At 42.8% G+C, this 12,420-nt stretch overlaps 1 protein-coding gene across 3 annotated transcripts; it reads left to right on the top strand.

Moving 5' to 3' along the window:
• The first annotated feature begins 1,188 nt into the window (after nucleotides 1-1,188).
• LOC306816315 (RNA polymerase II elongation factor ELL2-like) lies at nucleotides 1,189-8,559 on the top strand. 3 transcript variants are annotated; one of them, XM_079332771.1, is made up of 4 exons: nucleotides 2,755-2,985; nucleotides 7,427-7,598; nucleotides 8,028-8,072; nucleotides 8,212-8,559. In XM_079332771.1, the coding sequence occupies exons 1-4, from the start codon at nucleotides 2,870-2,872 to the stop codon at nucleotides 8,299-8,301; spliced, it is 423 nt and encodes a 140-aa protein (XP_079188897.1). In that variant the 5' UTR covers nucleotides 2,755-2,869; the 3' UTR covers nucleotides 8,302-8,559. The 3 variants fall into 3 exon arrangements, 1 of the variants encoding a protein (XP_079188897.1); XR_013777635.1 differs by lacking the exons at nucleotides 7,427-7,598; nucleotides 8,028-8,072 and adding an exon at nucleotides 1,189-1,336 and having other exon boundaries at nucleotides 2,895-2,985; nucleotides 8,212-8,250; XR_013777636.1 differs by lacking the exons at nucleotides 7,427-7,598; nucleotides 8,028-8,072; nucleotides 8,212-8,559 and adding an exon at nucleotides 4,226-4,524.
• The last annotated feature ends 3,861 nt before the right edge of the window (nucleotides 8,560-12,420 follow it).

Genomic DNA, 12,420 nt, shown 5'->3' on the forward strand with positions numbered 1-12,420 from the left:
AATTTCAGATTAATACCTTTTTAGCTTCCCTGCCAGCCACTTTTGTTTTCAGAATGAAGCAGTTGGATGGCAGTAGGTTGTTTTTGTTAAAAAGTATGCTTATGCCAGTAGACATTGTAGCGATGTTTGAGCTCCAAGGTGACACATTCTAGACTAAATAATGAGTTCAGGACACAATCCAAATTTTGTTACATCTGAGTAACCTGAGGTAAACTGTTTCCATTTCACACCTATGCAAGCAATTACATCTAGAGCTGAGGAAAACACAAAGGGTTTTGGTGCCTGTTCGAGTCAAAATTCACATTTGCAGTTGAAATTCTTCTTGGAGCTCACTCCAGCATGTGCTTCCTTAGTACCAGATAAATCCCAGCCTGGAGTGCTGCCCAAACCTTGTGATCTTTTTGGGAACCACTCTCACCTGGTTTGTCAGCTGAGCTCTGGCCAATTCAGTTGTACTCAGGCATTGGATTTCAAGGGAAGCCCTTGCCTATAAATTCCAGCAATTGGGAAAGGATGGCTTTCTCCTTGAACTCTTGGCTGCATTGGAGGCTCAGTGATGGTCACTCACTGAAAGTGCAGCTCTTGCTCTGCCTTAGCTTAGTGCAGAGCATTTTAAGGTGACAGTGTTGTGTCTTTTGGAGAGACAAAATTAAACCCACAAATTTCTCATTAGGGATGTGCTGTTTCACATGTGAATGATGATTTCTGTGATTCTTGGTGAGAGTTTGCATAGATCCTAAGGGAATACTTCACATTGAGCAATTGGTATTGAAGAGTGGCAGTAGTGAGACAATTGTGGAACTGGGGCTGGCAAATTTTGCTTTGGCCTGGCACAGAGGAACTCAGGTGAGACAGGTCTGGTTGCTGGTAGGGTAGAGGGTGCCCTTGCAACATGCTCCACCTAGTGCCAGTCAGGGATTGGGCTTTGTTACAGAATCAGAGAATATTCTGACCTCACAGTGATCCACAAGGATATGCAAGTTCAGCTCTGTCTCAAAGAATTCCATCATAATTTTAAATCAACTTGCTTGCCTTCTCCCAAATTCCCCTTATGACATTCCTTTTTCTGTTTCCGTTTCCTTTGGGAAAACAAGTAGACATCATAAGAGCCCAACCAAACATTTCACATTGTGCACCTGAGAAGAAGGAAACAGCCATGAAGCCAGCAGAGAGTGAAGAGAGTCCTTGCACTGCTGTTTATCGCCGACCCTACAGGGACAGGGTGATTCATTTGCTTGCTCTGAGGACGTACAAGAAGCCAGAGTTACTTGCCCGCTTGCAGAGAGATGGAGTCATGCAAAAGGACAAGGGAACCCTTGGCAAGATCCTCCAGCAGGTGAGATTGTGCAGTTTGGCTCCAGCAATTTTCTTCCGCCACTTTGTTCTTTTATCCTTAATTTTTACTTGTTCCTCCATTGTTTAAATAAGAAACTTTCCTTTTAAAATATTTCCTGTTCAACATGGCTGTTGTTGAATTATGCAAACATTCATAGATCATCAGAATATTTCCTCTTTTGCTATGAGCAACGTCAGGGGGGATAATTCAGATGGACACAGTTTTGGATGCACAGAGTTGCTTCTTAAATGGATTCACATACTTGCTTCCCTTTCCAACACAATCTTAGTTCTGGTTTTAAGACATGAATTCTTGATTCTGGGTATATTTGTTACTTTGCATTTTTTATAACGAGAGACAGACATCAACAGAGACCACCAGAGCAATATCAGTGTTTATTATGTTTTCAAAAAAGAAAAAGGGCAGATTTTGAGAGATGATGGTGATGTGTTGTTGAGTTATTTATTGTGTTATAGCAGTCAAATTGATGGAGATTTTCCTTTTTCCATCTCAGCAGGAACTCTCAGCAGTGTCAGGTGATGAAGTCTAAACCAGCACACTTCATATCAGTGGTCTTGAGGTTTTACTACCTCATTTTACCTTTTTGAGTAGATTTTGTATTTGTCTTGAGAAAGATATGAACCTCATTTACTGTCAAAGGAATAGAACAAGAGAAGAGCACGACTTTCTCATAGAAGGACTCTGCAGGAATGAACCCTGGCTCTGCCACATGAAGAGGGAGGGACACTGGGCCTGACCAGCTCTGCTTACACATTGTGGCACTAAATATTGTTTTGAAAGGAACACTTATGAAATATGAATACTCACTTGTTTCCAATCAGTGATACTTTGATTCAGCTTAAAACTCATGTGATAGAGGAATAAATCCTCTCTGTGTCAAAGGATAATGTTCAGTTCCAGTTGGGTGAACACAAAGAGGTGTTCAGAACCAGCTGGATTTCTGTAGTTTGCATTTAGCAACCATAATAAGGGTTTGTTTTCTGAAATGTCTACCTGTAGGTAGCCAACCTGAATCTAAAGGATAATTCCTTCAGTCTGAAGGAACATCTGTTTCAGACCCTTCAGACTGATTGGCCTGGCTACACTGAAATGGATAGGGAGAAGTTGAAGTTGATACTTGCTAGGTAAGTTCAGTCTTTAGAGGAAAGAGAAGAGACTCTTCAGAACAAACACCCTGGGAGATGAAGCCTCACTTGTTAGAATATACTGAGTCAGCAGCAACCCATCAGGGTCCTGCAGTCCAACTCCCTGGCCTTGCACAGGACACCACAAGAATCACACCCTGTGCCCAAGACTGTTGTCCAAATGCTTCTTGAGTTCCTGCTACAGTGACCAGGGGCCACGAGAGCCTGTTCCAGTGCTTGGGCACTCTCTGGGGCAAGAATGTTTGCCTGATATCCAGCCTAAAGCTCCCTCAAATCAGCTTCATGCTGTTTCCTTGGCTCCTGACACTGAATGTCTGTATAACCTGAAACAAAAGAACTATGACTGTTGATATTCAGGCCTTGGAACATGAAATGTTTCACCATCCTTACAGCAAATCAACTCCATCTCAGAACCCCACCAGCACCAGGCAAGCACCATCTCCAGGACCTTCTGAGACACATGCTCCAGCAAGACCTGCTCAGGTATTTGCTGCATTTTTAACATTCTCTATTGTGTATTAAGGTTTGGCCCTCTGCTGATGGTGTAAAAGCTGTGATGTGCATGTGCAGGACCAGGCCAAAGCATGTTGTGCCTCAGGCATTCTGACTGCTTTGGCAGGAAGGTTGTGATCAGAAGAGAGGATCCTGCAGGGGTGCAGCAGCACTGTCCTGAGCCAACTTTCTGCTCTGCCTGGAGACTTGAGCTCAGTCCCTGATCTCAACTCATTCCCTGCAGAAGGACTCAAAGGGCTGGCTCTGCATGCATGACAAAACTGGGACAAAAGACTACTGTACATAAGAGGCTGCTGTACATAAAAGGGTGGGGCAGATGGGGCCCTCTGGCTTCCTTTTCCCTCTCTCTTGCTTTCATTCTCATTGTTTACTCCAGATCTACACTATCCATGTGACAGGACCAGCACAGGATCTAGAGATCCTCTAGATCCTCTCTTCTCTGCCTTAATTTCGCTCCTCCTTTGCCCTGCCTGGGAATAGCATGGCTGTCCTGTTCTACTCAATCCTCAGTCCTGGATTTTGCTGTGGGAGTGAGGAGCTTGTGGCCGTGTGCTGTGCCATGTGAGCCAGCACCTTTGAGAAGGTCCTTGGAAGGAGCTGAGAGATGGAAGTGAACTGAAGAAAATGGAAGAGCTCATAAGTCACCACTTGTGAAAGTCTCTTGCATAAAGTAAAGAATATTTTAGCCATCAGCTTTTGAGTTTAAAGAGTGGAGTGGCTGCTGGAGTGAAGGCAACTGCACCTAAAAGCACAAGATTATCCTGACATGTGACTGATGTCTTTTTTCATCATCCTGATGAGAATTCACAACCAACCACAACACCCTGTACTCCCAGGTTGTGTCAGTGATGCACTGACCTTGTCTTTAACAGGGAGACAGCTAAAACAGACTCTTTAGTAAATCATGTGTATGTGTGACATCAAGAGCTGTGTACAAGCATGAATTGGGAGCTATAAAAAAACAACTAGACCTCCCCATTTTGGGGAAGCCTTAGATAGAGCTGCAGAAGGGAGTGTCTTTCTACCAAAACCTTTTAGCTACAGACTTGAAGTCTTGATGAGAAAGTAAAAATGACATAGAGCCTGAATGATTTTTTATTTAAGGAAAATTTGTTTTTAACCATTGGCACTTCAGAAATGCTGCTATTTTACAAATGGGAGCAAATCCTGATCATAGATTAATGAATTAATTATTTTTTTATTGTTGCAGAAACGGCCTCTGACTTCTGACTTCACCAGTCCTGTGCTGAGCAAGAAGAGGCGAATTGGTCACCAGCAGTTCACCAGTCACGTCCAGCCAGCAGCTGGAGGTCTCTCTTCCTCCTGGGTGCTGCCTTCCACAGCCCTTTGTACTCAGAACATGTCTCCAAGGGTTGGCTCCATTTCCCCCTGCACCCATGAGGTGCACCAGAACAACAAGTTCCAGAGTTCTAGAGTCCCAGAGCCTGCCATGGTGCACATGGAGATCTCCAATTCAAACGGGGAGAAAAATGAATTGGGAAGGCTGAAGCAGTCACATCCTTTGGATTTCGATGAAGGTATTAATATGCTGCTTTTCCTAACTCCTCCCTGGAGAACTGTGGTGATTTGGTTATTCAGAGGAGCTCCTACCCAAATTAGGCAACAAGTGAGATCCTTTTCAATTGTACAGATGTTATTAACAGTAAATGCAACCCAGAGAGATAGAAAGGAATAAGAGAAGAGATGTGGGGTGTAGAGAAGAGAGAAACATTAGGTATGAAAACATCACCACCACATGGATTCTCTGTGGTCCAGCCAGTCCATCTTCACCCTTGGTCTTGTCAGTGGTGGGGGTCCCCAAATGGCTCTGGAGGTACCACCTTTATACTGCCCAAGATCCGAGTACCCACAGGTACAGATGGTCACAGCTGCTCTTAGATCTCGGGCTGGAAGGGATGCAAGTGTCTTTTCCTTACACACAGTCTCTACAGCAAGAAAAAGATTCTTGCTTGAGTCTAAAAACATGTGAACATTGTTCTTCAGGAGCCACAAAATTCAGAGCAGCTGGTGAAGGAAAAATCTGGACTGTGTTTCAAGTTGGGGCTTAGGCTGCAGCTTTTGTGCTGACTGAGCCATGAGAGCAAATGCACTTTTGGAAATGAAATGTACACAGCAAAGCTCTTCTTACAGGTTGTATTGAACATACTGTGACTCTCCTGCTGATAAGAGTGCAGAAAATTTTAATCCAAACTTTGTTTCATGGGAACTTTGGGCCTCTGGAATGGACAAGGAAGTGGCCATAAAACATGGCATGAGAAGAACTCCAGCTTTTTTCTGTATTTCTTTTTAGAACCTCCATGTTCATCACTCTCTCTCCCCCTCTGTCTATCTCAAGCTGTTGTCTTTTGTGAAACTGCATCTGCTGCTGCATGACTGGAATGGCTGTAGAGATGCCACCTCATGCATTCAAAACAGAAAAGCCGAGCTGGGCTTTACACCATGGTAGTGCAGTAGAGAAAAGTGGCCATGCCTTTTTTCTACAGCCCAGAACTGGCCACTGGAGAGAAAATTCTGTGTGCCCCATTATTGATTTTTGGAGCTTTTTTCAGAGTAATTTTCTGTGATAACAAAGCTCTGAAGGACTTTTACAAGACCACCCAGTGGGTATTTTTTGGCTTTTAAAAGATCTCCTGATGAAGAGTGTCAAAATTCTGCTTTTCTGCAGGAGAAGGAAAACAAACTTCCATTGTCTCCACATGCTCTGCCACAAACACCCAAGCAGACTACTTGAGGTGAGTGAAAGAGCAGTTGAGCCTTGCCACTCGCAGTGGGTGCCCTGTGAAGCTCTTCCCAGTTTTGAAAGGATGATGTTGAGAAGGTTTTGCTGGCCCTGCATGGCTAAGAGCTGAAATGAACACCGAGGTGGGTTCAGGCTGGGCTGGCCCTCCCTTCCTGCAGTGCAGTTGCTCAGGGTCAGCTGCAGCAGTGGTGCTGCATCCCCCCCTTGTATTTGCAGTGCAGGAGGGGAGGCAGAACTGTGTGTGTGTGGTATCAAACACTGGAAAGGCTGCCAGCTTCTGTCAGAGCAGTGATGTTGGCAAGGGCACCCAGGCCTCCTGCAGCCCTGGGGCTCTGGGGCAGCTGTGCCCTTTGGAGCAGGCACTGCAGGGCCCTGGGTCACATTGGATACAGCCAGGGATGCTCCGTGGCAAGGCTGAGGGCAAGGTGGTCCTGCAGGGGAGCAGCTGAGTGAGGCCTGTGCAAGGACTCTTGCCAGGAAATGTCACTGGGCAGAACCCAGAAGTCCAGGCTATTTCTTCTCTAGTACCTCCCCAGATGTTGAAAGACATCTGTGGATTTCAGAACACACCAGCACAGCAGTCAGGTGCATCTGGCCTGGGATGCATCCCTGGCACAAGCTGCTCTCTGTCCTGGTACTGAATTTCAACTTGTTAATGTTTTAATGCTTGTAGCAATTAATCTCAGGGTGTTTACAAGGATTTTTTCCCGTGTGAGGGAGTTTTTGTCATTTAAAAGAAGCTGGTGTGCAGGCCAGGAGGAGCAGAAGCATTGGTGTGTCAGTGTTGGGAAGTGGTGTCTATTATTCTCATTGACGCTGCTTCTTGGATTTGTATCACGAGCTTGGTAAACCTCACTCATTTTTATTTGAATGAGAAGGGAATGAAGAAAATTTTTCACCCATCAATTGCTTCAGGCATTAATGAGTTTTACCCTCGTTAGGAGCTGATGTGGTTTGCGTTTTGTAGTTGCACTTTCAGACTTATATGGAGTTTGTTTTTAATGGCTGCAAAACAAGCACCTCATTTCAAGGCTCAGTTTTGTAAATGATGTCCACCAGAAGAATCAAATATTATCATGAACTCTGCTTTGCTGTTAGACAAGCAGACATCAATGGAGCTGAAACGTTCAACTCTGTGTAACCAAATCCATAAATTCAGTCCCTGCCAAAAATGTATTTCAGATGGATTTTCAAAAGTAAATGTATATTTAAAAGTTTTTCCTATAGAGAAAGAGAATATAACTTAGCAATGTTTATTCTCTTCCTGAAGTTGTGGTCTTTGTTGGTCATTTGATATTTGAAAGAAGTGCCAATATTTTCTAAATGTGCTTCACTTGCTAATGAAGGAAACGTCTACAATGCAAACTATTAGAAGCTAAGTGTCATAGAAATGTGGCAGATTTCTGTAACTAAGTGTCATAGAAATGTGGCAGATTTCTGGAGTGACCTGACTACATCCTCTTAAAGCTCATGAACTTGCATGTAGAAACAGTCAGTCCCAGAGCAACTAACTCGAACCTTGGGAGTCTCTGTTTGACATTTGCCACGTGGTTGCTGCAAAATGACACATGTGCTCTATGGAATAGGAGCACATTAGAATGTTCTCTTAGAGTTCACTCACAGAAAAATGATCAATTTTTTTTCTTTTAGAAAATACAATGCCATAGTCTCCTTGGAGCAACGCCAGCACTACAAGGATGACTTCAATGCAGAGTATGAGGAATACAGGAATTTACATTTTCAGATTGATAAGATCAACAAAGATTTTACACAGTTTTATGAGCAATGGAAGAGTCTAATTCCAGGCTCTGAAGCCTATCAGGTAAAGAAAGATAAAACTGTGAGGAGTGTGTTTCATCCCAGCAATGTTTTGGATTCCCTAGAGTTGCTAAGTGAGACAAAGGGAAACTGCAGCTTTGGCATATGTGCTCAGACACTGCTTGGGCTGGGTCTGATTTTTGTGAAACCCTGCCCAAAACAACCTGTTTGAGCTTTCTGTGAACAAAGAGTAAGGTGAGGTGTGTCCCAAGCAGAGTCTTGGAGCATGTGCTCCTTCTGTTCCCTATTGAGAGGCTTAATTGCAGATCTTGGGGGATGCTGGAGCTGGGGATTGGTTTTTGCCAAGCTCCCAGAAGAGTGGTGGCTCACAGGGAAGAAAATGTCAACAGTCAAACTGAGGGTATTTTACTGTTTTACCTTGGTTTACATTTTATGGTTGTAGTAAAACATTCTTCATGGTTTTTTTCTGAAGATGCTGCTTCATCGAATCCTGACAGATTATCAGCAGTTACAGCAGGTATGTGTGGCACCAGACCTGCAGGGCCATGGTTACTGCTGAGTCTGGCTCAAGGCTTTTTTAAAGCAAAGGACATCAGATTCTAAACTCTGCAGAAATGTTTGAGTGCCCTAATTCTCTTTTGCTTTCTCCTTCACAGGGTAGCCCCAGCTACTCTGAAATGAAGAGCAGGTGCCAGTACCTCCACAAAAAAGCTGTCCCATATTCAGAGCCGAATATCAGAATTTGACAAGCAATAAGTGGAGTCCTGGCACCACACATCTGCTGCAGCCACACAAATCACTGACCTCTGGATTTTTATTTCAAATTTGAGATTAGGCTTTTAGGATTATATAGGTTAGTATTGAACAGTAGTTTATGTTAGAACTGAGGACTTGATTCTTTGTTAAAAATGTAGGATTAGATCAAAGAAGTTTAGGCAGTTTTAGAAGTACAAAGAAGTTAGTATTGAACTTGAACAATAAAGAAATTTCACTGTTGATAACTCCTTTGCTCATTTGGGCTTTTATGGTATTTGGAGGGGCTTTCATCTGGTCCATTTTTTTCTTCAAGCCTCTTGGTTTATCCTTTGAATTAAGATATTTCAGTACGAGGTGGAAGCCCAGTACCTCTAATATGAAATTGTGCACATTTGAAGCAAATATTGTGGCAAAATTAAATTTTTTATTATAATAATTATAGGTGTGTTATTTGAACTTCCTTTAAATTTAAACATTTTGCATTAGGCAGAAGAGGCATTATTAAATTTGTGACAATATTCAGGTGTGAAAATATAGAAATCCTTGAATACTTTCACAGCCCACACATCTTTACCAGTTTCTGTAGAATGGCATCAAAGAATGCACAGGTATGGAGACAATGGACTGGTGCTGCACTTATTTGTCAGTGGACAGAGCTGTGGGAGGCAGGAATTCAAGGTGATTTCAGAACAGGATGAAGAAAGGGAAAGACAACTTCCATCTGAAGACAGAGTGGCACTGCTGTGCTGACCCAGGCTGAACAGGGCACAAGTTGCAAATCACTAGGAAAAAAGAGTTTTCTGGAAGGAAACCCTGCTATCTAAGCACTAGTGTTCTTTCCACAGCACATAGGGTTTAGAGCATGAATGTACATCAAATGTAAATATTCCTGTAAAGGGTTAGAAAAATGTCCTTTATCTATGATTATTCCCACAAATATACCCATGAAGGAATAAAAAACCTCCACACCTACGTGTAACATTAAGCAGAATACTGTGTAGATTCTCACATTAACACTGGCATAATTATGCAGGAGACTTGCAAAGGTTTAAAGATTTTTATTCTCCCTTTTCTTCTTCAAAACCTCCAAAACATGATGAAATTCTCTTTTTAAACTGCAGACTGCTGTGTGCTGAAGCAAGCCATTATTTGCTTACTCATCATCATCTTTTCCCTGTCTGTTAAAGTCACTGATGCATTAATTGTTCATCCAAACTTGAAACAGTTCATGAGGAATTCTGAAGACAAAATTAATGCACTGATTTCAATTGAATTCATGTCCTCTGCCTCTTCAAGGTTAAAGACTATTTATTACATGTCAGAATTAAGTCTTGATACCAAATAAATGGGAAAACATGAAATATACTGACTAGATGACCATGTTTCAAGGGATCATTGCATTTTAGTCTTATTTGACCAAATTAGTCAAGATTGAAGGGAGAAAGGACTGGTCTATTACAAGAGTGGAAGTAGGTGAAAAAGATGTCGAGGTGTGGTGTAGTTGGAGGCAAAAATTAAGTATGTGGGGAAGTGATTCTATATCAGATGATTTTAACATAACATTAATAATTGCATGATCTTCAAACAAACACATGGGAAACAAATCTCATGACATAAGAAATGCTGGTATTCCTTACATTGAAGGAAGGAAGGGGAGAAGGAAGGCATGGAGTTTCCAGGAGTATCCAAATCAAGCACTTTATTCAGCATCACTATGGAATTTTCATTAAGGAAAAACACTAAGTGGAGGGCTCTTAACCCATTTAATTTTTTACTAACATTCAGTGAAAAAGACTAATCTGAGTGTAAAAACTTGCATGACAAAACCAGCAGTGTGCTGAGAGATTTTTTTAAGTCTGGCCCAAAGACAATTCACTGTTGAAAGTCCAAGTCTAAAACTTTTCAAATTAAATGACCCTGGATGAAGTAGGAAACACAAGTCCTTCCCTTGAACCTTGACTTGCTTCTTCTAGCTCAATCCTGAAAATGACAAAAGAAGATCCCTCAGAAATCAAATGAGCAGCAGGGTATATCCCTAAAAGGCAGCTGTAGATCTGAAATAACTTGGGAATCAGAGAGACATCAGTGAGCAACTTTTGAGTCAAACTGTTAGTGAAGAACCTTGTTCCAAGGAAAGGACAGTTTTTCTCAAGGAAGTTGAGCAGCAGGATATCGAGGCTCATGGAGCTGGCAGGGATAAAGCAGACAAAGTGGGACATTTGTAGAAATTAACCCTGTGATTCAGTGATCACAGCAGGATGAAGAACCATTCTATCAGACCCTGGGATTAGTAAGAAATGTAGATGCCTCTGTTTATTATATTAGGCCAAGCTGTTCCTTGTCAGGTGGCAGCAGCTGCTCAGCAGAAGGCACAGCTTTAACTCGAGCTCATCACACCTGGAGGCAGCCCTAGAAGTGCTGCACACCTCAGCTGGTGCCAGAGCACAGGGACACCCGGACACCCTCTTGAGACCTGTGTGTGCCATGAACTAAAGGCATCTCCCCAGACCAAGATATCCAATCCAGCACTCAGCACAGATGTCACTGCCAGGGAAGTCTGCATACAGGGAAAAATACAGTCACAAAACCTATTGGGAAATTGATATTATACAGGAAAAATTCAAATTCCGGTACTTTCCTTCATTAATGAATTTATATACTAGCTCTTCTCCTAAAAATGTAGTTAAATAGTGTACACTTTCCATAGCAGTACAATTCTTCATGCATTCACAGCTGGCAGAGCTCTCATACAACTTGTTTTTTCTCTTAAGTGTAAGGAAGGGCTTCGTTCAAATGAACTGTGCTGCTTCCTCTGAAAGATACAAAATCAGTGAAATAATAGGTGCAAAGTCATAGGTTCTTTAAGGCAGGCAACTCCTATCTAATATAAGGATTGTTTACATTTAGCTTTATGTGCACTTAAAATTACAGTCATACAATTTTCTTATGTTTGTGAAAATAATTTTAGTGCTCCCAGAAATTGCACAGTCAAATAAAGCTGAACTCAGATACAAACGTGTTGCTCACCATAAAAATGGCCAAACCAAGAACAGCTGCCAGTGATACTTTTCCTACGGTGCTGTTTGGCCCAGGTGTGGATAAAACCAGCATCTGCCCTGCCCAGATCATTCTGGCCCGTTGATCCGAGCCTGTCCCAGAGTGTCACGAACAAGGACATGGAAGTTCAGCAGCCCGTGCTCAGTGCCGTGTGCTCCTCTCAGGGCTCCAAGAGCTCCTCCAGGGACGGGAATAAACCCCTGGCAGTGGGACCAGCTCCTGCTGTGCCAGCCAGGCAGCCTTGGATGGTGCTGGGGCAGCAGCCCATGCAGGGCTCGCTCAGTGTCAGCCCCGGGCACTGTGGGCAGTGCTGAACTCTCAGCAAAGCTCTGCTCAGGCTTTGGAGAAGTGCAGGTGATCTGTTGGATTGATCCCTGCAATGCCCAAATTCAGAGTCTGTGGGACAGTCTGGCTGGGTGAGTGAGAGTGATGTTCCCATTTGTCCTGTGGCCTTTTTGGGAACGCTGCCAAGGAGCCTGATGTCTCTTCTGGCCACCTGGAGGCATCTGCACATGCCAGGGAACTGTCAGTGGGGCAGGGTTAATCACGGGTTGTAGACTACTGCAAACAGGGTGGTGTCAAAACATCCCTGTGCTAATGCCTGTGCCCCATAGGAAGAGTCCAACATCTGTGAAAAGCTCCTGCACATTCACAGCAGCCTCAGTAACTGTGTTTGTACAAGCATTCCAGAAAAGCGTGTTTGTAATTTCTCAGCCAGTCTGAAAAGTATTCCAAGGGTTTCTGCAAGCAATCGATTGATCAATCAATCAATATTTTTAAGGTTTAAAGAAAATAAATTAGAGTAAGAATTTGAAACAGTTACATTATGACATCTTACATACATCCCAAATGAATGTCTGCATTAGAATTTTTGAGGAGACAAGCTCCTCACAAACTAGGATAGCTGTATTTTCTCTATAGACAAACACAAGTAACAACACAATCAATAATTCATGTTTTCTTTGCAAGTTACATTAAACACAGCCTAAAAACATATGTGATAAGAAATAATTGTAAGTGGAGTTCTTAAATTACAAACTGTAGCAAATGCC

This window comes from Erithacus rubecula, assembly GCF_903797595.1.
Source record: "Erithacus rubecula genome assembly, contig: scaffold_515_arrow_ctg1, whole genome shotgun sequence".
In the NCBI taxonomy this organism is placed as follows: domain Eukaryota; kingdom Metazoa; phylum Chordata; class Aves; order Passeriformes; family Muscicapidae; genus Erithacus; species Erithacus rubecula.